This window comes from Acanthaster planci, linkage group LG07, assembly GCF_054643075.1.
Source record: "Acanthaster planci isolate LZ-2023a linkage group LG07, COTS_SCS, whole genome shotgun sequence".
Lineage (NCBI taxonomy): Eukaryota > Metazoa > Echinodermata > Asteroidea > Valvatida > Acanthasteridae > Acanthaster > Acanthaster planci.
In genome coordinates, this window is record NC_141783.1 from 13,523,128 (window position 1) to 13,550,530 (window position 27,403).

General features: G+C 42.3%; 1 protein-coding gene across 2 annotated transcripts; it reads left to right on the top strand.

The window, feature by feature from the left end:
• The first annotated feature begins 53 nt into the window (after window positions 1-53).
• On the top strand, window positions 54-10,941 carry LOC110990718 (leukocyte receptor cluster member 9-like). Of its 2 annotated transcripts, none has more exons than XM_087139229.1 (5): window positions 54-296; window positions 1,180-1,372; window positions 2,124-2,363; window positions 2,575-8,202; window positions 9,060-10,941. In XM_087139229.1, exons 2-4 carry the CDS (start codon window positions 1,183-1,185, stop codon window positions 3,759-3,761), a joined length of 1,617 nt encoding a protein of 538 aa, XP_086995355.1. In that variant the 5' UTR covers window positions 54-296; window positions 1,180-1,182; the 3' UTR covers window positions 3,762-8,202; window positions 9,060-10,941. The 2 variants fall into 2 exon arrangements, with proteins under 2 accessions (XP_086995355.1, XP_022111506.2); XM_022255814.2 differs by having other exon boundaries at window positions 2,575-6,158.
• Window positions 10,942-27,403: the final 16,462 nt, after the last annotated feature.

Consider the following 27,403-nt stretch of genomic DNA (forward strand, 5'->3'; position numbering starts at 1 on the left):
AAATTTAACAGTTGAATCCTGGACTTCCTTCCACCACAACTCATACACATACAATATGCGAATAGCAACGGTAAACATCTTTTCATTATGTTGTGCAATAAGTTTGTCGATGTGTGGTGCAATTTTGTCTTTTGAAGCTAGAGGCTGTATAAACATGATAAAAGAAGATCAGAAATCACGTTGTCTCTCATCAGTACACAAAGCACGGGTTGCTTGCCCAAGTCGTCAGGTTTTCTGTGCAGGAGTGTGATCAGATTCAGTGGTACGGTGACGTGAACAGCTACTGCTATATACAGGTAAGGGTGGGTTCAGTGCAATGGGTACCGACCACTGTCGGCTGAGCATGGCATTATTAGTCTTAGGAGTGATGAGGGGGCAGGGTGTGATTAACTTTGTATAATTTCAGGTAGTTTCGCTCTCTTGTCAAGTCTTTTAGATCAAAGGACATGAAAGAATAAATGAAACATGTATGAAATCAGGTTTTTAAATGTACATGTAGTGTCTTTTGACATCTCGGTGATTTCACTTTGAACTCATTCTACATGTAAGTTAAAGTACATCCCCTGTCTGTGATACTGTGGAGGGATTCTTTTGACACTCTCTTAACATCATCTTTGACATCTTTTCTTAAATTTGGACATGGGCAGCGATAGCAGCAAACATGATAATAATGTTTTTTTTTGAGAGTGGGAATTTTGGTCCTGTCAGTTTAATGCACTGAGTCTGAGCATTGCACATGTATGTACATGTATTGAACTATAATCACGAGCTAAGATTTCTAAAGCTAGCTTTCCAACAGATGCAGTACATGTATGTGAGCTATTTTACAGAGAAATAAAAGGCTGAATGAATTGAAAACTTCGGTTTGAATGTTCAGCTATTAATTCCTGAACATCTGTGTGATGACATATTAATAAATATTAATTTTCTTTCATTATGAAAACACAATATGCAGCTTCTGACTAGTGCTGGCAAGTAATGACATTTAAATTGTCAAGAAACAAGGCAAGGCAGCTCACAGATGGTACATGTGGAACACTGTTGGATGACATTCCAGCATACACCCATTGCCAATGGTTCAAATTCAAAGTCAGATTTCTAGTATTCATTTACAAATTCAAGTATTAATACAGTGTCATTTTTACAGCATATGTCTTCATTCCTTGCAATTAATCCCAGATCATGGCAGAGGCTCTGGACCCTTATTCTCATTTCTCAGAGGATCTGTCTAGTGAACTGGAGGCCCTCCGTGCAATATTTGTGGGTGAGGGAGAATTTAAAGTTGAGAAGTTACCAAGAGATGGAGACTATTGCTGTGTGGTGCAAGTGCAACCAGAAGGTCTGGCTGTGGGTCTGCAGTTCTCTCTACCTGGTGAGTCTGGCTTGTCTGTAGCCAGTGCACTGGGATCAGTATTGTAGTGGATACCATGACAAGACCAGACACAAGACCATTACAAGACCAATCATTACTAACAGGGTGAACAGTGACAGAGGAAAGAAAACCGTTGCTGTTCACTGAAGTAGCTTGTTACATGAATTCGGACTGTGATGGTCCGGTGATGGCTGTGAGGGGTCTCAACTATAACACTGCCCAGAAATCATGCCTCGATACCGATTGTTGGAATAAACCTTTACCTGAGAGCCTTTGACTCACTGTTCTCAACCCATGCCATCTCAGGCCCTTCAAACTCCCCACAGAGGTCTTGCAGGAGTTTAGAAGATTGAGTAAAGTACAGCCTGACCATCATTGCTAACACTGGGCTCATTATTGCCCTTAAAGAGATGTTGCTTGTAGTCGCAAATAAATATGTGTTGTTGAAGTTGTTCGTGCTCAAAGTAAACTTTCAGTGATGAATTTTGGTATCCCTGCTTGATTACAAGCTAAATTTTAAAGAAATTAGCCCTTAAAGCTTTCCATTTTCCATTGAAAATTATTGTATTGTTCTACCAAAATTTGCATTAATACCCGAGAAATGTCATACATCTGCTACACAGCTGCATGGAGTTATTTTGTAATCTTGAAAAATGTAATAACTAACGATTTCCCAACAACTGAATAAAAAGTCATGAGACGTAACCTTCAGACTTTTATGACATTGCTGGCCATTGTACTTTGTTTGCAGAGACCTATCCTGAAACCAGTCCAAAGATAGAGATTGTACCGAATGACAAAGGTGTTCTGAATGATGGGCCACTCTTGACTGAGCTCCTGCAGCTGCTGTATCAGTCAGCACAAGAGTTTGCAGGAGAACCAGTGATGTACACACTAGTAGATGCTGCCAAGGAATGGCTGGAGGGGCGGAGCATCAGAAGAGAGGAGGAGGATGAAGGCAGCCGCAGTGATGGTGAACAAGAAGAATCAGGTATGCATGTATATTGTGTTGTTGGCCTAGCTGTTCTGAACTACATAAATACATGTATGTTGAATTCAATCTCTATCATGATTCTTTCAAGTGTCCAGAAATATGTAATGATGATGGAATATTCACAGGGGTTGAGCCAAACCGAACGTTTTATTTTCTAGTTTATGACTGATATTATAATGCTCTGAATAATATTCTGTTCACTTTTCAGTTGATGGAGAATCAGTTTCACGCAGTCATAAAAACAAAAAGAAGTCAAAAAAGCTTGACTTTGATGAAGAAGAGGACAGGAAGGTAAAAGGGAAACAGAAAACGAAGAAGAAGCCAGTTGAAGATGATCTGGGTCCGGGTAAGAAATCAAGGATGAAGACGGCCTCAGAGGTGATTTCCCGCATCCAGTGGGACAAGCAGGTCCGCCAGGAGGACTTCATCATCGGTTACCTGGACCGCTTCAAGGGTGTCATCGAGAAACCCTTCACAGCATTCAGCTGGGTGGACATAGCCACTGTGGATGATTACGTGACGCTGACAATACCCAGGCACCGTATCCAGTATTTCAAATACAAGGACCAGGTCGTGTGGGATAAGAATGAACGGCTGGATGACATCTTCGGTTCAACGGGCAGCAATAAGACAATTCTGGACACTGTGGAGATGTTCGAAAAAGAGAACCAGAACACTGAGGAGAAGGAGGCATGTGATGCAGTGGAGAATGAGGAGCGAATGGAAATAACAGAAGAATCACAGCAAGAACATGCTACACTACAAACAGAGAGGAGGCAGCGACCTTCACGCAGCGCCAATTACTTCTTTGCTATCCGCATCACCGATCCCGTCATCCGCAGGTGTGTCCAACGCATCCAGAATGCAGTCTGTGATGACGAGCCACGTCTGGAGAACTGGCGCACCGACACTGCCCGTCTCCACCTCACACTGTGCACAATGCGCCTGGACGGCCAGGAGGATATGTCCAAGGCCATCCAAGTCCTCAAGGTGCTCCAGGGAGACATCTCCAGCCTCCTCTCCCCTGTCACCATGCTCAGGTTTCAAGGGTTGGACCAATTTCATGGCCGCATCCTGTACTCTGCTCCAGAGGAGTCCCCGGCCCTGGCCAAACTCTCCCAGATGCTACAGGTGGGGTTGGCTGAGGCAGGAATCAATTTAGCGGGCAATCGCCCCGAATTCAGCCCCCATATGACTCTCCTAAAGGTGGATCGGAGGGCAACTGATGCGTTTGACAACACACCCATACGCCTTGATCATTACCAACAATTCTCACAAGCATTTATTGGTGTACAACCCATAGATACCATCCACCTGTGCTCCATGACGGACCCTCCCCGGGCAGATGGGTTTTACTATTGCCTTGGGAGTATGGACATTCAGTCTGAACACTGAATCTAGCCTTGAAATGAAAGAACCGCTTTACTCACAACAATATTAAACTTTATATTTTAAGTTTACCCTTGTCCTGTACTTTAATGAACAGAAATATTTAATTTCAAAGATGGGATTGCACCGGGGAGATGTAAATGAATTTTGGATTTTTTCCCTGCCCAAGGAGTATTTTTAGATGTAACTACCTCTGATAGGTCTCTTGCATAAATCATTTAAAAGCTGTTCTAGCACACCAACAGTTTGATTTGTCAGCCTTAAGCTACTACAGTTGGATTTAGGGACCTGGAAAGGGTCACACAACATAAAGTTGTCCTTCGAAACGTGCCATGGAGATTCTTGAGTCAAACCTTTGCAACTACAAACTTTAAGCAGTGTACTCAACAGCAAGGACACATTTACCAACTTGTCAGGAGTTGGCAAGCCGTTGTTTGTCTAGTTGGTTCCATTTATAAGTATGGTCTACTGAAGATGGCGTGACTACACCTACATGTAGACACGTTTTTTGAGAGGGAGGCATAATGACTCAGATCAACATTTCTCAATGATATATTTTGCAGCAACAACAAGTCATCTAGCTGAGTGTGCATGGATTGTTAAATGCCACCAGATCTGCAAATATGCCCAGATGTATTCAGATTAAACCTCCATTTAAGTAATAATAAATCTGCATTTGTGTAGAGCTCAGCCTTTAGATCTCCCCACAGAATTCATTGCATATGTAGTGCCCTACATACATAAATCAGTAAAAATAGAAGATCATCTTTGTCTTCTTGTTTTGTTATTGATACCTATAGTTTCTTTTGGCTGTTGTCAATGATTTCACTTCTAACAAGATCATTACAGATAACTAATACACGATGTGTTAATCTAGAACATGTACAGAAACATGCATGCAAGATTATTCTTGGCTTGGAGTATGATTCCTGTGATAATGCCCTCCAAACACTTGGGTAAGACACGTTACAGATACAAAGGCAAAAGCTGTGCAAGTCACTTGCAAAGTCTACACCTACTTCTGAATTGAAGAAATATCTCATCTCTGCTGTCTTGACTACATATCAACTACAAAAGCAGTACAATTTTCTGTACCGTTCTGTGGAACAGAACGTTTTAAGAAAAGTGCGATGTCCTATCTTATCCAGTTGCCGAACGACAAGTCTGGCTGCTATTGAGATTTTAATAATAAATCATGAATGAATGACTTATACATTGTAGTACATTGTAATACATGTACATCGCCTTGGGAGGCTAGTATTGCTACACCACTTGGCGCAGTCAATATTTGTATAACACTTACAAGAGGCGCGTGATGGACTTGTCCCAAGTTCAACAGACAAAAACAGGTATGTTTAGAATTACAGTCCATCATAAAAAGTGACTGATTGATTAATACTCCTTTTGAATTTTTTTTCTGGCAAGTGATCGTTTTGAAGATAGCAGTGAAAGAAGGCCATTTCTAATGACACATCTAAAGACGCCTTTTTATTTAAATTCTCAATGGCAGTTTGCCTTAGGTACCTGTCTTGACATTTTGAGCATAATGCACATATGATAGAGTACCTTTAATGAATTGTCATCGATGTTTGGGTATAAAAGTGCAAGCGCACCGTGCGGGGCACGTTCCTGGTAGACCTGTTGCCAGCGAGTGGTGCCACGCCCCCATGGGCTGTAGTTGAATAGCCAGTGGCAGTACTGATGAGTAAAGCAACTTACTAAGAAAAGTTGATGTAATTACTTGGGATATGTTTATGAGAAGGGACTCCATCCACAGGTTGTTAAACTTGTTGCTCAGTATTTAGTGGATGTAAAACAAGCTGTTGGCTGCCGTTAACGCTGCTGAATTACTAGAGCGCTAATTTGTCATACCCCACTCGGAGAAGTTTTGACGCCTCCCAGGCGCAGACATTAAAGGCTTTCAAAAGAGCAGAAATATGAGCTGTGACAGACGATGGAATGGATCTAATATGGAAGAATAATCAATAAGCTATCAAACCTATAAGGAGGGAGATTAATTGAAAATGTTTCTACAAGACCTAAACAACGTAAAAAAACAATGAGTAAAACGAAAGAAAAGCAATCGAAATTGTTCTAAGAGATTTGATATGTTTGGCATAATATTAATACACATATTTTCACTGGTATTTTTAATGCATAAATATAGGTGCAATACTGTAGCGAAAGTGCCACAAAGTTTGGTTTGAAAGATTAGTCAATTTAGGGGAGTCCCCCAGTGAGTCAGTCACGGGCAGAGTCATGTGGACAGCGCGTGCAGCGTTGTGATTGGCTGCATGCTGTCTACATCCACGCTAACTTCTGAGCGAGAAGCGTAGAATTAACGGTGCTGCTTTAGCTTGGATTTGAATACATCCAGTGAAGAACTTTTTATAACGACAGCAGGTAGATTGTTCCAGTCTTTTATAGTGGAAACAAAAAATGAGTCCTGGAATGCTTTAGACTTGTGACGAATTTGTAGAAATTTTTTGATCATTCCCCCTAGCTCTCCTGGTATAAGGCCGGACCATGGAGGTAGAATCACCTCCATGGCCGGACGAACTCATCTCGGTTAACGTCAACCAATCCGTATTTCATCTTGTTGAGCATGCAATTAAAGTCTCTGGTTTCTCCTTCTTGACTGGAAAGTTTCCCAACCCAGCTTATTTAGGGTACTAGTTACAGAGCCCTCGACCCTACTTTTGTTGTTGGTACAAAATCTGGCAGCCTGCCGTTGGACTCTTTCCAATGATGGTATATTGGTTTTAGTAGAGAAATCCCACGCAGCCGTTGCATACTCAAGCACATGTCTCTATGGAATTCCATATCTGCTGTCGTCCGCCTTTTGCTTTTTGTTGTGTCCCAATTCTGCCATTTACCAGTTCCAAACATGCCATTTTCTGTCGCCCGTCGTGCGTCGCCTGTCGTGCATCGCCCATCAAATGGGTTGCACAGGACTTGCAAAAGCCGGGGTTTAACAAATGACAATGTGATGATTCCATTCACTTCTGAAGATCTATTCCCAATAAGGCAAGTACAAATCCCACCTGCAATACTAGTCCCATAATTAATGCTAATAATGCTAGACTACCCTTGCCCCTTGATAAGAAAATGTCTCCTTTCTGAGAATTAAACCAAGTGTTTTTTGGGGCCACATATTTTCAGCCCCCGGCCCCTTGACAAGAAAATGTTGCCCGTCTGAGAATTCAACCAAGTGTTTTTGGGGGAAAAACATTTTCAGCATAGCAAAAATGTTCAGACCAACTTATCCACAGTCTAATTCTAATTTGCATACTGTCAAAATGTGCCAACTTGTTTCATCAAATCCTAGAAAGAAATCTCCCAACCGATACAGATATTCCATTTTGTCCATTCAATTTCACCTTGAAATACAGAAATACTAGACAGTGCTGTGGATAACAAACCGTTTGTTAAATGTATTGTTAGGGGGCAATTACCACTTGGTTTAAGTTTCAGAAAGTGTGACGTGTTGGTTTTTGTGGGTGTAGTATGCCAGGGTGGATAGACCTATGAGAACAGGTTGTCCAGCACATCAGCAGTATTTATGGGGCTAACAAGTAATGTTACTTTTTAAAAGACTTCTGTGAGTCTACCTGCAACTCAAGTCGTGTCTAATTTGGAGTATACAGCAGATTTCATCATAGCTATACCCGCCCTCAAAAAATGTTGAATCAGTTCATCTCTTATGAAAACTATTAAGGAATCAAACATTGTAATTAATTTGTTATCTACATTCCGTTCTGTGGGATATCATGCAGGGACAGACAGAAATATTACACAGGCTATAGACCTAAAGTCAGGCCATTAACGAGTAAAGTTAAGTCTTGAGTAACTAAGTTATCGAGAAAAACAATCTACCCTAACAAAAGTCTATTTGTTAATTTATTTGTGTGACAAAAAATGGTATTATTTCATATACACGTCACTTAATCGATGTCAGGATATTATTTCTTCTTTCAAGTGGAGTTCGGCACAACTGCAAAACGAATACATTTTCTAGTTCTATGGCTAAAATGAGAGTCAGGCATGGTGGATTGATCGAACAAGGACAAGTTAAAAATACCACTGCACAATCGTGACCCAAAAAAACCCCATGAACGACAGGCAACGCACAACGGCAGATATGGAATTCCATATTGTAGTCAACATTGCACTTGTGCTAGTCAACCATATGGCGAATTTAATAAGTCATTAAAGGCTCTCACTTGAGTCCACATTCATTGTCATTTTACTGCCTTTGTTTTTGTTGTACAATAAACCAGAATTGCCTTGTGTGTCTTGAAACTAAGAGTCCAGTCACATTCATGTTGGTGACTTATTAAGCAGGTTCAGCAATCAATTCCTTCGCCGGTACATTTCCACCCAAACGGGCCTGCATCCCTTTGCCTTGAGGCTGCTCTGTTAGTCTCTCATCTGAGGAAGAAACAAGGTTCGGGAGATCTTGCCACAATGTGCATGTAGTATAATTTTGCCAGTAATGAAATGGCCCGGGCCCAATTCCATGGTGCTGCTTACCGCAAGTGAAAAATCGGTGCTTACCGTAGCAGAAAATTCTGTACTTAGGGCAAACAAATTTCACAGGTTAGCAAGGAATTTCACATTAAGTGCATGCATACATCCCATAAATAAGGATTCTGTGCTTGAAGGGTTAACGCAGAATGTTTCCACCAGCACAGTTAGCGCAGAATGGATACGTAAGCGTGGAATTCTGTGGTAAGCAGCGCCATGAAATTGGGCCCTGGTCATTTGTTTTCTTGCTCATTACTGCAGAATTCAAATAGTACAGAACCTCTGTAGAAATAGAAGAGATAAAATGAAGTTTATTCTAAAGTAATCAGTCCTTGACTATTATATACAATCAGTCTATTATATAGATCCAATGTGATTTCAGTCAAGAAATGTATACTTTATACAGAGAACCAAAGCATGATGTCATTTTCACCCGTAAGACCATGGACTAGTGCAAAGAAATAGAGTACCCCCGCATGCTGGCTCAATCATTATCATGTACATTACATGTAAATGTATCCTCTGCTATGCAAAGAAACCCAGTGTTCTGGGGTTAAAGGTTTGCCATCTCTTGGTAGCCATGGTAGCCATGCCAAAAGGAAACCTAATTATGTTACTATCAACACTCAAGGCTGCTTTATGCTTTACCACTCAAAAAAAATAGTTCTTGGATTTCATGTTCGCTTCCTCTTTAATTCTTTGCTTTAGTGAGAAAACTCTAGCTCTTTGTAAATCTAATACACAACTTTTGTGGTTAAATTATCATCCCACAACAAGGTAACTTCATGTCAATTCTGAGGAAATGGATGCAGATGCAACAGCAGTCTCGTCAACACCGAAGGAACCAAGATTGGCTCACCGACCAAATTACTTTTTGGCCATCCCAATCACCCATCCTGTTATCCTTAGATGGGTAAGTGACATCCAGGATGCCATCTGTGAGAGAGACCCGCATCTCAAAGACTTCAGTATCTCCTTACACAAGCTCCATATCACACTGTGCACAATGCACCTGGACAGTGAGGAAGAAATCTCCAAGGCCACCAGCCTCTTCAAGTCTCTTGAGGAAGAAGTCTCTAGCCTTCTTTCTCCTGTCACCAAGCTCAGGTTTCAAAGTCTGGACCAGTTTCCCCATTCAACCAGAGTTCTTTTTGCTCCTCCTGAAAACTCGCCCGTGCTCATGAAGCTCAGCAAGATTTTCACCAAACAACTTGAAGGTGGGGATATCGATCTAGCTGGCACTCGTGAGAAATACATCCCGCATATGAGTATCTTGAAGGGTGTGCCCATTCGCCCAGAATTATATAAAGATTTCTCTGACACCTTTATTGGAGTGCAAGCCATAAATGCAATTTGTTTGTGCTCAATGAGTGATCCTGCCGGGGATGATGGGTTTTACCATTGCTTAGCAAGACTGGAGATCCACTCATAAAAATTGCAAGACACACTGCTGCAGATCAAAGATTCTCAAAGGAAAGCCAGTTAATGAAATTATGTGTCAAATTTCCAAGCCCATGGACAATTCCACAGTCTGCTACATATGTAGGCATGAACTTGAAATGAGATGTGTCATTTCACTTCTCAGAACAATGATGTGAACATGTACCTATTGTGGCGAAACAGGGTAGCTGCGCAGATTTGTGTTTAGTCTGGGTCATTAATAATTCAGGCAGGTCTAAATCATGCATGAAACATGGCGCTGTCTGCGTGGGTTGCCAGGACTTCTCAAGATGGCAGCATGCTAACCAGAGCTCTGTGGAGTTGTGTTGTCTTCTGAGTTGCGAGTGTAAATCTGACGTACGACCGCTGGTGGTTGGGGATCTACCTCAAGTGTACCTGGTGCATTCGGTTAGTGTGGTGCTTGTTCTCAGTTGCCGGAGCTGCCGATTATATCAGATCTCTTTGAAGATTGGGGGATTGTAAGACAGTCTCGTTTACTTAAGAAGTGTTAAATTATAGGGTTAGAGAACCCGTGTGAACCAGTTAATTGAGGAAATACCGGAGCTTAGACTAGAAGGATTGTGTGCCGTTGTTCCATGCTTGTTGGCATAGCGATGGTTGGTTGCAGTCCTGGTCTGGGAGCTTGCTTTCCTCGTTGAGGTTTACTGGGTGAGGTTTCCATTAGAGTCTGGTAAGGACTCTTATCATCACCTTCTTAATCAACTTACCTGTGTAATTTTGTAATAACTTGAAGTGGGTGAGGGTTATTTAAGTCACCTTAAACCTTGTTGCAGTTTGGGAACAGTGTTGCTTCGTAAGGCAGTATAGATTATTGTTGTAAAACTTAGTAAAAGTCTACACCGTTGTGTTGTGTTGTGCAGTTACGAAGATTGTATTTGCTTGTGTGGTTAAGACTTATCAGATATAAGCCATCGGTAGATTATTTATTTAGACTGGAGGGACGGTTACCCTGATCACTGTGAGGGCTACCTGGTTATTGTGAAGGTTACCATGATCACTTTGAGGTTTACCCTGATCACCGTGAGAGTTATTCTGGTGTAGGTTAAGGATAAGGCTTATTAATCACGTTCGTGGTGCAGTTGACCACGTAGGACTACCTCCTCGTGAGGATAATTTTGTATATAATTAATTGCTGTTGTATATAAAGGATAACTGAGCACTGACATTGAATAAACCAATCATATAATTGCCTTGGAAATCACTAGTCACTGTGAGATTTAGTTCAGTCCTGTATCACTTATTGACATTTATTGTAATCTTTATTGGCTTTGGGATCAATTACCTAATCACAGAGCGGTGGTAAACTTTCACCACCAAATGAACAGCCCCTAAGGCATAGTCCACCGTTTGTTAACTGATATCCCCCCTTGCGTTTGGTTAGTCGCTCATTCTTGGGTAAGGTTAAATTAATAAATTTGTGGGGTTAGGCCAGGTCAATTCTATCTCCGATGAGGCCAGTCTGCTGGTCCGCCACAAAAAGGTGTCAGTGGTCCCGCCACACTATGTAGCAGTTGACGTGTTCACATGAAAAACCCTGTCTTTGGGGTAATTTGTAGGGAACAAAAAGGATTGAAAGTGAACAGAGATCACACACATTATTACAGTTTACAGCTCATTGCTTACTTTCCATTAAAACTTTTTCGAAATGAATATTAACAGGATAAACATGCTGCGTCAGAGGGACAACTGATCATGTACAAATGTGGAAACTCCAATTTGAATGTGACCCACCAGTGAACTCTCCATTCCATTTCATTTTTACCTTGTGGCCTTTGATGTCTCATAAATGGAAAAGTACATGTAGGTACATGTGTAAATTGTTTTGTGACCGTAACATGCCCAAGTGGAAAGTTTTACCTGTCTGCTAGGCTCAGTGGGACTTAAAGGAATGATCATTCCCAAATTCCCTTTTACTTTTGTTAGTGCATCTAAACCTAAACACCCCTACTGATGAAATGGTTCAATTTCCATTTCCAACAATTGAATTGAAATTATTGGGTTTTCTGAGGCAAGTAATTTTATATGTAGAAATTTGACTTGCTCCACACTCGGGCAAGGTTTTAAAACTTAGGCAAGTCCCAACACCCTGTTGGTTGAAGAGTTATTAAATGCATCCACTCACATCCATGAACAAATTCATTTAGATATTAATATATTCTTATGTTTTGTTTCCACTCTTATTTTCATTCTAATGTATTATCCGGCCGGGCTGCCAGATAGGTTTCTGCGCCGCAAGCACAAGGTTCTCACTGATACAACCGCGATTAACGGACGACGACACTGTCTCTGTTGTTTACGCTACAACTGACGAAATCTTTATTGAAGCTCTCCTCAATAAAATAGGGTTAACAGACTGATTGGATGGTCTATGGGTCGACAGGCCGACGGGCGGACAGACGGACCCCTGTAATATTAGGAAAATAACACAATTACTTACATGTATAGTAGATAATACAACACTTACTACACACAACCTGCATGGTGCAAATACACACACTGGTAGTAAAAAGTCATAGGTAATACACAGTGGTTGGAGTGTATAGCCTTGAGTTCTTGTTATAACCAAAACACAGCTGTTTCTGAAGGAATGCGACCAATTACACAACACTTTCTTGGGTAGTCTTCACACAACACATCATAAAATGACTTAGCGCACAAATAAAACCTCTTAATCTGTGTTGGTGAGCACATACTAACTTTCCAATCTGGCGTACAAAATCATGTAAAAACAGTTTTAAAAGTCAGAGTGTGAAACTGCTTGGAATTTAAATATACAATATAATTCCGGAGCTAACCTGGATATGCTAACTTGGCTTCTCTCCTACTACTGGCTACATCTGCCTCAACACAATTCAACACAGATGCCACTTGAGCTATATAATAGAACAGAAATTTATCCTTACAATGTGTACAAACATCATCCTTAATTACAAACTAGGACATTGTTGAATCCAGTGTGCCAAACAAGGGGGTAATCAGAACAAATGGAGAGAAGAGTACACTGTAAAATAACTTCATGTGAATGCCATGATTGTGATTGATCATAAAAACAAGCTAACAATACAAGTCCATCAACATCAGAAGTAACACAGTCTATTATACTAAGTAATCAAAATAAATTTGAAAATGAAGTTACACAGAGGTAGATTACTAAGGACCCCATGGCTACTTTGTAGACTTGAGTGTCGGGCTGTTGACCAGTGGTCTGCTGGGTGGTGGTGCAGACTGAATTCTTACCCCAAAATAGGCCCTTAAATGCCTGTTATAGTCTCTTGATGGACATTTCCATCAAGACTATGATTGGTCACTTCCAAGTTTGACCAACCCTTTCTCAAAGTTTGATTTGCATATAAGCTTCCCCATTGGTCAAATCTTTGAAGGTTCATTGTGTAACTCTGCTAATCAGCAGGATCAGCAGATTTTCTCCCAGGGTCCAACAACCTGTAACCTCCAGTTTAATGAATCTCCCAAAGAATGAAAACCGGCATTCTGTTTCTAAAAATACTTGGTCAGGACTGTGGGAAAGTTCCCTTAAAACAATGGACTGGGTTAGGAAGTGAGGTAAACATCATGTCCTCCATCATTGCATACCACAGATAGTTCTGTTTGGGTTGTATAAGGTTGGAAAGTATCCCGGGAACGAGGGGAGCAGAATAAGATTTGTAAGATATTAAACCCACACAAATTATACATTTTTCCATTTCCTGACAATCAGTACCCCAGGGGAGTGGTCATCCCTGCCCATGTGAGACCAATGTCTTGTCCTGTGTTGTTTGTCTACAGTCTCCTCTTGTCTTAAGTCTTTTGTTTGTACTGTTATTGTCTTGTCTCCTTGTGCCCTTCGTCCTCGTCTTGTATTCCTGTGTTTTTGTCTTGTTCTGTATGTAGTCTCTTGTTTTGGACTGTTTCTTTGTCTTATCCTGTTTGTCCTATCTTGTTCCCTTTAGTCCCTTCTTGTCTCATGTTGCCTTGTGTCGTCCCTTGTCATTGTCTGTTTTGTTTATCTTGTCCTGTCTTTGTCCTGTTTTGTCTCTTGGGTGTTTGTCTGGTCTTTGAGTTGTCTTGTCATTGTGTCTTTTGCTCGTCTCGTCTTGTCTATGTCCTTGTCTTGTATTGTCTCGTCTCTGTCTCTCCCGTTCTTGTCTCGAACCGTCCATGTCCTTGTCTCCTTTTGTCTCATCCCGTCTTGTCTTTTGTTGTGTCAGGTCTTGTAATGGTTTTGTCTTGTTATGCATCTTGTCTTTGTTTCCTGTTTCGTTGTTGTTTCTGTCTAGTTAAGTAGGTTATGTCTTATGTTGTCACGTCTCATATTGTCACGTCTTTGTCTCTTATTTTGGTTTGTCTTCGTCTCCTCTTGTCCTCTGTGAATTGTGTCGTGTCATATTGTTTAGTCTATAATGTTTTTCTCAAATGTCTTGTCGTACTTTTGTCTTGTGTGAGTCTTGTCATGTCCTAGTTGCTAGCTTTTGGCTTTTTAAAAAAAAATTTCTTGTTTGTCTCGTGTGTATGTGTTTTTCTTTTTTTTTTTTTAAGAGTCTGGCTATTGGCTCAGGCTGGTCTGGTTTGAATGTACTTTTTCAGGCTTGTCTTCTTTCTTTTCTGTCTATCCTTTCTTTCTGGTCTCCTTTTCCTCCTCTCTCCCTATCTCAACTAACCCACTAAAGGCACCTTTCCCTATGCACGTCAACACTTGCCCCAAGCATTGCATATCCGTCAGAATTGCTCCCGGGGCAATTTTTGCGGCCATATTCAATGCAAAAGTGTGTTTTGTTAATTGAGTAGATTTTTGAGTCTTTGAATTTGAAATGCATGAATACACTGTGTAAGCAAGGCGCCCAAAAATGTATATAGGGAAAGGTGCCTTTACCCTGTTCTAACCCTACTAATCCTAACCCCACTAACCTTATTCTTTATCTTGGCTTCCTCTTCTATCTGCAGCTTTTTCTCTCTGGTTCTTAAGTCGGTCGGTCGTCTTGGCTAGATTTGTATTGGTTTGGTCTTTTGGTAAGGTCATTTTGTAGCTTTTTAGGCTTTGCGTTTGTCATGCGTCTGTGTTGTTCGTTTCAGTCTTGTCTTGGTTCATATGTCATGTTTGTCTTTGTTTTCCTTTCTGTTCTTTTTTGTGTTTTTATTTCTTTGCTTTTTGTCTTGCCACGTGTCGTCTCGTTTTTATAATGTTTATTCATTTTTCTGTGTCTTTTTTGTATTTGTTTGTGTTTTTGTTACTGTTTGTCTAATGTTTTTTGTCAGGGCCCATGTATTTGTTTTGTATGTTCTGTCTCATGTTTCTTTTTGTATCTTTTTGTGTTTAATGTCTTGTTTCTTTGTGTGGTTTTCTTTATGTTTGTCTTAGTTGTTTGTTACCTGTCACCTGTTTTATTGTTTGTTTGTTTCGTCTGAATTGTTTTGTATATGTCCGTTTTGTGTATGTCTGTTTCATGTATGTCTGTTTTTGTTTGTATTTTTTCTGTCCGGTATTTTGGAGTGTTTGTTTTTGTTTTCCTTCATGTTGGTCTTTGTTGCTTGTTGTTTGCCATGTTGTTTCAAGTTGTTTTTTGTGTTTAATGTCTCATTCCTTTGTATTTTCTTTCTTTTACTTAGTTTGCTACCTGTCACCTGTTTTGTTATTTGTTTGTTTTGTCTAAATTGTTTTGTGTATGTCTGTTTTATGTTTGTATTTTTTCTGTCCTGTGTTTTGGGGTGTTTGTTAGACCAATGTCTGTGTGCTGGGTGATGTTGGGTGATGCAGAATAGGTTAGGTAGCAGGGTAGCGGGGTAGCAATTTCTTTTGTACCCCCGGGAAGTGGTCACCCCTGCCCTTGTGAGACCAATATCTGTGTGCTGGGTGATGTTGGGTGATGCAGAATGAATTAGGTCTTTTACTTTCTGCAGTCTAGTTTCTCTCCTACTTTCTCATGGTTGTCTTGTTAGTTTTTCTGTTGATTTTATCCCTCTAGTCTGTCAGGCTCTCGGTCTCTTCTCTTTATCTAGCCCCTTACTTTGCCATTTCCTTTTCCACTTCCTTTTCCCATCCCTTTCCCCACCTTGCTAACCCTAACATCGCTAACCTAATCCTCCCAAAGGGGTCATCCATTCTATCTTACCATTTTCAAGAGTCTCGTGTAGCTCTGTCCTCTTCCTAGCACGTGTACAAATAATAAAATTGAAAGCAATAGTTATTATTCTGCTTGATGTTGTCCAAATTTGCAATCCCTCCCAGCGCAAAAGTTTGATGCTCTTGATAATGGTAAAAAAATTGATGACTCTCTTACCCAGCCCCACTTACGACTTCAGTAGGCACAGGACATGTTTTCAGTGTTGATTCCATGGTGAAATGATCCTGAAATGACGTCACAGTGTCATTTTGTCATTGAAACAATATTGGGACAATGTCCTGTGCCCGCTGGGCCAATCCTCTTACTCCAAACCCTCCTAATCCTAACATCACTAACTTAATCCTCCCTAAGGGCCCTTCTATTTTTCTCACCATTTCCCTGAGTGTATATGGCTTCCATCCCCTCTTGCAGCGCATACAGCGTGAACAGATAACAATTTACTTTGCACCAAATACTTTCCAAATTTTGGAACTTTAAAGGATCGATATGGACATAGATGCAGCGCGCACCCCTTTAAAAAAAGGATATTTTTGTTCCACAAATTGGTGAGAAATGTGGATGACGGCTTACCCAGTGGGCACAGGACATTTTTCCAATGTTGATTCAAAACTGAAATGGTTCTGGAATGACGTCACAGTGTCATTTCAGTACTGAAACAATGTTGGAACAACGTCGTGTACTTTCTTCTCTAGTCTGTCTCTCATGTCTTTTTTCCCCTTCTTTTCTTCTTTTCTTTCTCCTTCCCTCAACTCCTTACCCTGCTTATCCCAACACACTAACCTTATCAGAAGGGGCCATTCATTTTCCTTCCTTGGTTTAATTTCTTTATGTGTAAAGCGTCCCTCTCCTATCACTGCGCGTACAGCTTGAAAAAGACAAGAAGTTACTCAGATACTTTCAAATCTTTGGAATGTGTACCTGTACCTAGCCCCCAACCAAAGTAAAAGGTGTTTGCAATTTTGATTATGGAGAGGAAAAGGATGACTCCTCACCCATACCTCACTACCTCACCTGTGGGCACAGGACATTTTTTCAAAGTTGGACCAATACTGAAATGATACTGAAATGACGTCACAGTGTCATTTTGGCATTGAAACAATGTTGGAACAATGTTGCATGCCTTCTTAACCAAAGCCCTTCTAACATGTTCTCCTCTTTGCCTCCTCGTAGGGCAACTCTTGCTTATCTCATGTCCTCTTGTCCATCTTTCATGTCTGGCTTAAATTTCTGGGTCATGTTTCCTGTTTCATGGGCTATTTTTGTCTGGTTTTGGTCTGGTTTGATAGCATAATGCACGTTGCTGTGTGACATGATTATGCAAAATGAGTCATTTGTCATGATTGTTTTTTAGATATGCCCAAAATGAATACTCTAACACTAAGTGTCCATCTTTCCAAATGCTCAACCTTGATTAACATACTTGTAAATCCCCAATTTCAATAGGATTTAAATCAAATGTATTTTAATTGATTTCGGCAACATAGAATTTGAAAATAGTAAAGTTACTGGTTTGTGTTGCTGTTTCAACTGATTTATAATTTTGTTCTCTTTGTCAAGGGACAGAAATACACAACTCTTTATTATTAATGCACAAGACAGACAATGCATATACATGTAAGATATACACAAGGCCAGCAGCAAATGCCAGGAGATGAAAAAGTTGACTTAATAACTGACGTGAGAGCCTCAATTTCCTATGCTACTGACCATACAAAAACACGTCTAAAATAAACATATCTAATGTACATGTTAAAAAAGGTTTAATCATTCCAGTACATAAATAAATAAAACAAATAATAAAATGAAGTAGCAGAAATAAAATGAATAAAGTAAAACCATCAAAATTAATGAAATTAGATAAAAATGAAACAGGATGAAATAATTATTTATAGGCTAAGATCAGAATAGAAAAAATGGGGAATTCTGAAGGAAGAATTAAAAGAATTAGGTAAAATTAAAAGTGGGTTTTAAAAGGCATTAAGGCTGCAATAAAGCTTTTTGGAATCAATCGATATTACAATATAGGACTCTGCCAAGTCCTTAAATTTAAATATGAGTGCAAGTGTGTATGTAACAAGCAATTTAGGTTGACAGCTTTTTGTTAAATTTCTAACACTTGTATTGCCTTGATTTTGTCTTTGGATTAAGTGTAGGAATTAAATGATTTTCACTTGTGATTTCATTTCACTTTGAAGTGTTTAATTCGGAAAGAAAACAAGCCTTGGTTAAATCAACTTTTTTCTCCATTTTATGTTCCTTAGAAAAGTTAGTCATATGCAGTGAACTAAAACCAGTAGTGAAATATTCTTTGAATTAATAATCTATTTATCACTAGGAACTTGATCAGGAGCAAGCCCAATACATGTTGCAGGTCATTAAAACTTGGGTCTTGTTAAATATATGTACATGTATAGACCTGTTGAGGGTAAATAACCATAAGCATGCTTTATTAGTTGTTTATCTCGGGTCAACTACTCTAGACCAAATTTTACTGATAAGACAGCTTCGTATAAAGAGAGCCTTGTTAAATCCCAAAGCCTGTGTTAGTAGAAAATCATTTTCTATTAGTTAAAGCAGCGCCATGAAAACATCTACCTCATTGACAGAATTTGGACCATAGCTAAGAACCTGGTATTTTACCCTGGGCTGTAACTAGACTACAGGTACTAGAAGGTATTTAAGTACTAGCTTATGTACTGGTAAGTGTATGTGGGCTTTAGTCATTGTGAAAAGCTGGATGGTTATTAAAACAAGCGTTTCACAATAGTGCGCCTCCAATAATTTGCAAGGCATTGGCCAATCACAGTGCACAAAATCTGGCAACCCAATGCACATTTGGAAAGGGTCAACAGATTTCGTGCATTGTGGTGGCCAACGCGTTGCAAACTCTTGGAGGTGCGCTATTGTGAATCACCCACATGGCTTGTGTGTGATTTCAATTACATTACTGAATTTTATTTCTCAATTTAAATCAAATGTATTTAATTTTGTAACAAATGAAAGAAAAAGTTTGGCTTATTTACACATACATTTAAATTGGCTTACTTTGGAATGGATAATCAGGCCAAGTTAATGAAAAAAATTACAAGAAATATTTCCCGATCTTGACCAGGTCACAGTAACTAGGGATTTTAAATTGAAGTTGACACTGCATACTTTTCAAATGTTTAAAAAGTTTAATAAATTGAGCAGTGTCAACAAGGAACTCATTTTGCTTGATCATGTCACACATGTCTTGTTTTCTTGTCTTTGTCAGATTCATACCAGATCGGCATGGAGAGAATCTCTTGACAGCTGTGTGAAAATCAGCAACATAGCATCACTTAATGTTGAGGTCTCCAGAAGGCAGAACGACACATGGTGGCTGGTGTACCGTTCACCTGGGGACACAACACATGCCCCTACAGCATATCTGTGATGAAGAGCATCCCAAGAACTCCATAACCTGATGCTCAAATAAAGGGACAAAGGATACAAGATATCCAAGTCAAGACTAAAGACCCTAGACCCACAACCAGACCAGAGGGTCTCCTATACCCAAGGTCAGATTAGGGCCACTAGTTCTATCACCCTCCCTTAGGCAGTACCTCACATGATATTCAGCAAGCCCAGAAGCACTAAAATTACAAGATCAACTAACACCTGGTTATGTTCATTACTAATATCCAACACTGGTTCCTTGATCACTATGAAGCCATCAAGATCTCCAAGCACGGAGGGGCCAAGACATCTGTTTCACTGTCAGCAGCATCTGGCCCCTCCCGGACCCTCTTCAGACAGTCCAAAGGGTCACCTATACCCAAAGACAACTTCCCTAGCCTGCCCAAGTTGCCTCTCTAGCTTATAGCCTATGGGTCACCTTTACCCTTGGCAACCTACCTACCTCACCAGCATTGCCACCCAATCTGCATCTTTGCCTGCAGACTATGTCCTTCAAGCCTCCACAGCGGCAATCTTCAGGATCAAGCAGTACTGAGTCCTGCAGAGCTACGACAGACAGTGCTGCCCAAAACATAATCAGGTTCTCTTCAGAACCTCACAAATTCACAAAAGAGATATGCATCTGCATGTACTGTTACTGCAAACATCAGTTATTGCATCGGCCATTCTGTTATTATGTCTTCAAATCCCCTAGGCCTGAAGCCTAGATTTTTTTCATAAATTGTCAAGTTTGTTTACACAGACATCATTTCCTATGAATTTCTTTCATTTTTGTACATTTCTGTCTTTGTGTTCATCAGCAATCGAGATATCATATTGATCAAGTGGGTAACATGTCATTCGTGAGCAAACTCAACTCACTGTTTTCATCCAAGTGTTCCAATTTTATCATTGAGACAATTTGAAAGAAATCAATAGGTCAAAAATTGCATGCTGTGGCAAATTCATTTTCTTTGATTGGGTAGGCAAAGTGATGCTGTCTTAAGAGAAAGCAAGATTTCTTGATTTGTTTGCTCCGAGATATCTCATACTGCACTTTGGCCCACTCTTACTTTCCCAAAACATGCTCTCACCAACTTAGGTTTGGTTTTGTTTGCTTATATCTAAAGTAAGTGGATTTACCCTGTTTGGAAGTTTAATTAAAAAAGAAAATCTGTCCAAACACAAAGTGAAGACAAAGTTTCGTATCAAAATTTAATATGCCTAATAACCTCGAGCCTAAGTTGATGTTTTCATTCAATTTGGTACTGCAAACCATGGTTGAGACTGCTGATGTCCTAATGTTGTTGCTGGTGAAAAAAGTGGCATTCTTATGAGCAGGAAGGTTCCTTGGAAATAACTTATTTATTTTTTCATTTTAGAAATTTTCACAGCCTCGAGCTGAAGTCCATGAATTCGGATGACCCACGAAGGTGAACGTTAGATAGGCCTACTGATGGCTGTTTTACACTGAATACCTGTTTGCACTTTGGAGAGTACCAGTTGCTACATGGCATTTTGTCACTTTTCATGAGACAAATTTCGCTTTGCAGCACCAAACTAAAACTTCCAAAAAAAATCACTCCTTCGACTGGTCACTTTTAAAACAAAGATTTCATCGGAGTTATTTACATGCACTGAACTACATTTTGCAAAAGCATCTATACTCTATCATTCTAGAGACAAGTATTTGGTTGGTCTGCCTGCTTTATGCTGCATCCAAATCTGTTGTCTAGGGCTACGTCTAGGTCTTCACTCTATTGGAAATGGTAGAAACACGTAGACAATAGACCGAGCCGTAACTCTGGAAGCCCGTTTCGGACATGGCCTTAGATACCTTGAGGACTTTAAAACTGCCAAATAAGCTCTCGTGGTTTTCATTCAGCAGAATGTACTGTCATCCTCAGTCCATGCCGTACACCGAAACAGCGAATGACACTGTAACGCATGAATAATACCAGGCAGTTTTTACCAATGCTAATTAGAAAGCAACTATATGGTAAGGGTTTGCACAGTTCTCAAGTTGAAGTAAATCTTTAAACCTTAGAATACTCTATCATGAAATCAATGCATTACCAGGAACCCCTGGTCAATAGTTTTGAAAGAAATGCCCTTATCTTCAGTTATGATAATTTTGATCATGATCAGGCGTAAACTGGTGAGAATTTAACCTTCCTGTGTAAAAGCTGGGCGTGGGGATGTCAACTATCACTGATGAAAAGTGGAATGCTCAATTGCCCAGTATAAAGTGGTGATTAACTTTATCTTGCAAATGTAGAGGGGACTCTTTTCACTTAGTTGTTTTTGCTTTACCTGCTTATGTATAGGAGTTGTCCCCCTGCTTTTAACCTTGAATTTCTTGTTAGCTTGCCCTGAATTTGCTAGGAGTGGTTCCCCCCCTTTCCAAAATAATCCCCAGAGTAAATATCCTGTCATGCCCTATTGCACAAGACCTGATGCATGTGAGTTCCTTAGATATAATCAGATGCGGACCGGCAGCAAGAGAGACCACAGCATCCACCTTAACCTTTCTCTCTTTATACTAAGCAACTTCTGCCTTCAGCTTTGGTCTGCTGTGAACTTGGTTTCTTGCTTGATTGCTTTAATTTTGCGACTATTTACTAGTGCCGTGTTGGTTAATAATTTAAGTCCGTGTTGGTTAATAATTTAAGTCCGTGTTGGTTAATAATTTAAGTCTGTGTTGGTACTGGTTGACGTTTGTCTTGGTTTAAGCAGTATTGTTGGTTTAAGTTAATTGGTTACGAGTTGAGTATATTTCCTGGTCTATACATTTAAGAAACTCAGCTAAAGTCACTGGTTCTGATTGAGAGGTTTGTTTTGGCTTTTTACTCTGTTCACATTGAAATAAATATTTTTTTGTTGTTCTTTGCTCGTTGAAATCAAATTTGATCTTCCTTTGTCATTTCTTTTTGAGAATATCCTGCGACTCTTCCTTTTGATCCCTGGTTCATGTTGGTTTTTGCGAGTTCCCCCATTGTGTGTCTTTTTTCCAGGTTAAATTTTTTTTAAATTTTTGGTGGAAGACCCGGGTAAGAATTACTGTCTTTTGTAGGACTTAGTTTGATATTCTCAGGGTGGTCAAAGGTGGTCGTAATTGGTCTTAGTTATTCGGTCATTAACCAACACCGCTCTGGTGATAGAAGCACTGTTTTGGCATGATGGCGGTGCCAAGTTCACCCATGTTCTCGCCTACACACTTTGGCAATCTTCACGGGTTGACACCACAACCACTGCAGCCAGCTACAGGAGTCATGGGGACGCCGCCGTGTCCCCCAGACATGCTGGCACCACCAACTCCAAAGCAGTTACCTGAGATCCATGAATTCGACCCCATCCCGAACCAAGCCACCAGCATCCCAGCCGCTCCGTCCGTCAATCCGAGGACCATCACTACCCACCAGCTGAAGGGGGTGTCAACCTTCTCTGGCAGAGACAAAAATATCAGAGTGGAGGACTGGGTTCCGGATATGACATATATGCTTGGAGCCAAGGGTCTGGCCACAGATGGCGTCAAGTTTCAGGAGATTTTGCGCCACAAAAGCGGACGAGCTCGTGACGTCATCCTAAACCGGGAGAGCAGGTCACTAGCAGGAGTGACGGCAGAGGAGGCCTTCCAGGAACTGCTGGAAGAGTTTGGGGAAGACGGCTTTGTCACGTCGCCTATGACGAGGTTTTATTCAAGAGAACAGAAGACAGGCGAGACGGCCAGTGAGTTTGCCGTGGCGCTAGAGACTCTCCTGCGAAGGATTGAGAAGCGCAGCCGACGGCAGGGTCGCCGCAGCCTGTTTGGGGACAGCAGAAACATCCTCTTAACCACTCAATTCATGGCCGGTCTGCGGGATGGTAGGACGAAGCAGAGTCTTGCCCCGATGCAGCTAAGGAGAATGAGCTATAGAGACCTCAGAGCTGAGCTGCGTGTTATAGCAGAGGAGCAACACCACAGCGACGAACAGACGAGACGAAGGATGAGGGGTGACGATGATCATCAATTCTATACCATGAGTGAGGTGGCCACCAAAGACCCTTTAAAACCAACCACGGCGGCCAGCAGCCCTGCACAGCAAGGACCGAAGAGCAAGTCTTCGTCAGAATCGACAAGGAAGATGCAAGGTGGGACTGATCTGCAAGATCTTATCACCAAACAACTGGAGGAAATGCAAGCTATGCGTCTAGAGCAGAGGGAGACCCTTCAACAAGTGCAGAAGGATCAGAGCCAGCTGAACCATCGTCTGACACAGCTGGAAGAGGCTGTCTTTGCACCTCAAGTGCACCAGCGGTACCACCAGTCTGGCCAGCCGCAGCAGCGATCCCAATTCTCAGGCTGCTACACGTGTGGAAGCAAGCAGCACCTGGCAAGGAGCTGTCCAGAGAATCAGCGCCAAGCACACCAGCAAGCTCCCCAGCAAGCTCAACACCAGTTCACCACAGTGGGTCGTTAAACGGGAAAAACCCACGCGGGTTCTGAGTTCAAACGCCCCTCCCCAACTCTCTCTACAAATGACCATGAATCCGCACAGTTACCATTGGCTGGACCAGTTAACCGAGTTGAAGTCAAGGTTTCTGGAGTCAACTGTACAGCACTGCTGGACACTGGGTCCCAGGTGACCACAATTACCTGTGAATTTGTCAAGCAGCATCCGGTACTTAGCAGCCAGAAGCCACGACCAACAGAGATGTCCATCAATGGAGCTGGAGGACAGCCAGTTCAACACTTCGGGGTCATCACAGTAGATGTTCACGCCATGGGTCAGTTTATAGGCAAAGTCCCAGCGTTTGTGGTGCCACAAACCGAGTTTCGGCGAGACACCCCAGCCCTCGTTGGAACCAATGTGATTCGTGCATGTAGAGATCAAATGAAGTCGTGTTTGGGAAAGCGCTTCATGGAGAGTAAAGTGCTGTCACAGTTCTGGCTTCAGGCCTTCCAGTTCGTTAATGGGGATGGGGCTGACCTCGCCGGCGAAGATGGACAAATTGGGTTTCTGCGCTATGTTGGGAGACGTCCATTAGTAATACAACCTGGTGCAGAAGCTACTGTTCCAGCCAGAGTACCCAACCTCACCAGAGGGAGAAGCTTCACTGCGTTAGTAGAGGGCACCAACCGCAAGGGCCTAGTTGCAGGGAAGATGTTGGTGGATGTAACAGGTCGGAGAGTACCAGTTCGGCTGTGCAACACATCTGACGATGCTGTGAGGGTAAGACGACATGAAGGGGTGGCGACGCTCTGTTGTGTTACCAAAGTCCAGCTAGTGACCACGCCCTCTCAAGATGTGGCTATTATGGAGCAAGCGGTAGGTGGCTCTTGCAGTTTGCCAGACATCAACTTCGAAGGTGTCGACTTCACCCCATCGCAAACGAAGGCGATTGAGCAGCTACTCAGACAGAATGCTGATGTTTTCTCGCAGAGCCCTTTCGACATGGGTGTTACCAGCACAGTGGAGCACGAAATCCCACTCACCGACCCAACCCCCTTCCGACTACCATACAGACGAGTCCCCCTTCACAGTTTCAGGAGGTCCGAGGCCACTTGGAAGAGCTGAAACAAGCCGGGGTCATCCAGCCCAGTCAGAGCCCGTACGCTTCTCCGGTTGTCATTGTGCAGAAGAAGGATGGCAAAATTCGACTTTGCGTCGATTACCGGAAGCTTAATTCCAGGACAACGACAGATGCGTTTCCCCTCCCAAGAATAGACGAGGCTTTGGATGCTCTTGGGAAGGCCAAGTACTTCTCCTGCTTTGACCTGACCTCGGGCTACCACCAAGTGAAGATGGCATCTAAGGATCAACCGAAGAGGGCCTTCACGTTCCCGATGGGCTTGTTTGAATTTACGAGGATGCCATTCGGCCTCGTGAATGCACCGGCCACGTTCCAAAGGCTGATGTCGGTGGTGTTTGGCGACATGGAGTTTGAGAGTGTGCTAATTTACCTCGACGACATCATCGTCTTCAGTAGCACTGTAGAGGAGCACGTAGAACGCCTAGGGAGAGTCCTAGCAAGGCTGCGGGAACACTGGCTGAAACTGAAGCCGTCAAAATGCCAGCTTTTTAAGAGAGAAGTGCAGTACCTTGGCCATGTAGTCTCTGCAGAGGGAATCGCCACTGATCCGGCAAAGGTTGCTGCAGTGAAGAGCTGGCCCGTTCCACAAAGCAAGAAGGATGTTCGCAGCTTCCTTGGGCTCACCGGCTATTACCGGAGGTTCGTTCAAGGGTATGCGAAAACTGCTGCTCCTCTCTTCGCATTGATTGGAGGCAAGCGTGGTTCGAGAGACCCCCCCCCCCTTCAAATGGAGCAATGAGTGCCAAACAGCGTTCACCACCCTGGTTTCAAAGTTGGCCTCTGCACCGATACTAGCTTTTGCAGATTATAGCGTACCATTCACCGTGCAGACAGATGCATCCCTTGATGGTCTGGGAGCTGTCCTGACTCAAGAACGAGACGGCAAAGAAAGGGTCATCGCATACGCAAGTCGCACCTTAACAGAAGCAGAGACAAAGTACCCCGCTCACAAACTAGAGTTCAAGGCACTACACTGGGCGGTAACGACTAAGTTCAGAGAGTACCTGTATGGCAACCGACTGACCGCGGTGACTGACAACAACCCACTCACGTATGTCTTGAACAAGGCGAAGCTTGATGCTACCAGTCAACGTTGGGTTAGTGATCTGGCCGTTTTCAACATGGATATCATCTACCGGCCAGGCAAGTCTAATGCCAATGCGGACTCTCTGTCCCGGATTCCAAGATCTGATATGGTGAGAATCCTGGACGAAACAGAGGGTAGCAGAGGTCGAAATGGAAGACAGGAAACAAGGGACGCAAAAACATCAGCAGCCAAGACAGATGCGGGTAGTCAGGGAGAAGATGGCATGGCTTCCATCGAGGGGCAGGAACAGCAGCCGAGGGCAAACCTTGAAGATAAGGCTGTTAGCCATGACCATCAGCTCACAACTGGTACGAGGAGTAGCATACCACCAACCCCAAGCATAGGGCAAACATCAGACAGCAGTGACACTACTGATCACCCATCTCCCATGAAGTCTTCTTCCGATGCAGCCTTAGACAGAGACAGCAATGAAGTAGGTGCCAAGTCTTTTTCAGAAGGAGCCAAGGTGGGTACATATGTTGATCTTCCAGGAGGCCTTCGTCTGCTCGAGGCACAGCAAGAGGACCCAACAACTCGGCGTGTTGTAGAGTTGAAGTCAGCCAAGTCAGGGAGGCCAAGTTGAAGAAGAATGGCACGGGAAATAAAAGAAGTTAAGACCCTACTTCAAGCATGGGACTTCTTGGCTGTGAGGCAAGGTGTCTTGGTCTACGAGAAGGACCAGGAAGACAGAGGTGAGACACCAACCTTAATAGTGCTCCCGAAGGAGATGAAGAGGCCTGTCCTTCAGCATGTCCATGACCTGATGGGACATCTTGGCTTCGAAAAGGTTTATCAGCATGTCCGGGATAGGTACTTCTGGCCAAGTATGTACTCTGATGTGAAGTCGTACATCGGCAAGTGTGAAAGATGCGCCCTGAGAAAAACGCCAGGCATGAAAAGGCAGGCAAGTCTGCAGAGTATCAACACAACACAGCCCTTGGAACTTGTCTGCATAGACTTCCTAAGCTTGGAGAGGTCAAGAGGAGGCTTTGAGCATGTACTTGTGGTCACTGATCACTACACCAGATACGCACAGGCGTACCCGACTCGTGATGAGAAGGCAACAACTGTAGCGCACGTCCTATGGGAGAGGTACATCGCCAATTACGGCATCCCTGAGCGACTCCACTCGGACCAAGGAAAGAGTTTTGAGTCGGCAGTCATAAAGGAGCTGTGTCACCTGCTGGGCATGAGGAAGGGCAAGACGTCGCCATACCACCCACAAGGCAACAGTATGACAAAGAGGTTCAATCGCACGTTGTTGTCGATGCTGGGAACCCTTGAGCCAGCATAGAAATCCAACTGGGCAATGCACCTCCAGACCCTCACATATGCCTACAACTGTGACAAACACGAGAGTACGGGGTACTCCCCTTTTTACTTGATGTATATGAGAAAGCCACGTCTGCCAGTCGATCTCCTCATTCGGCCAAGGTTCCAGGAAGCAGAGGATGTCCACCCAC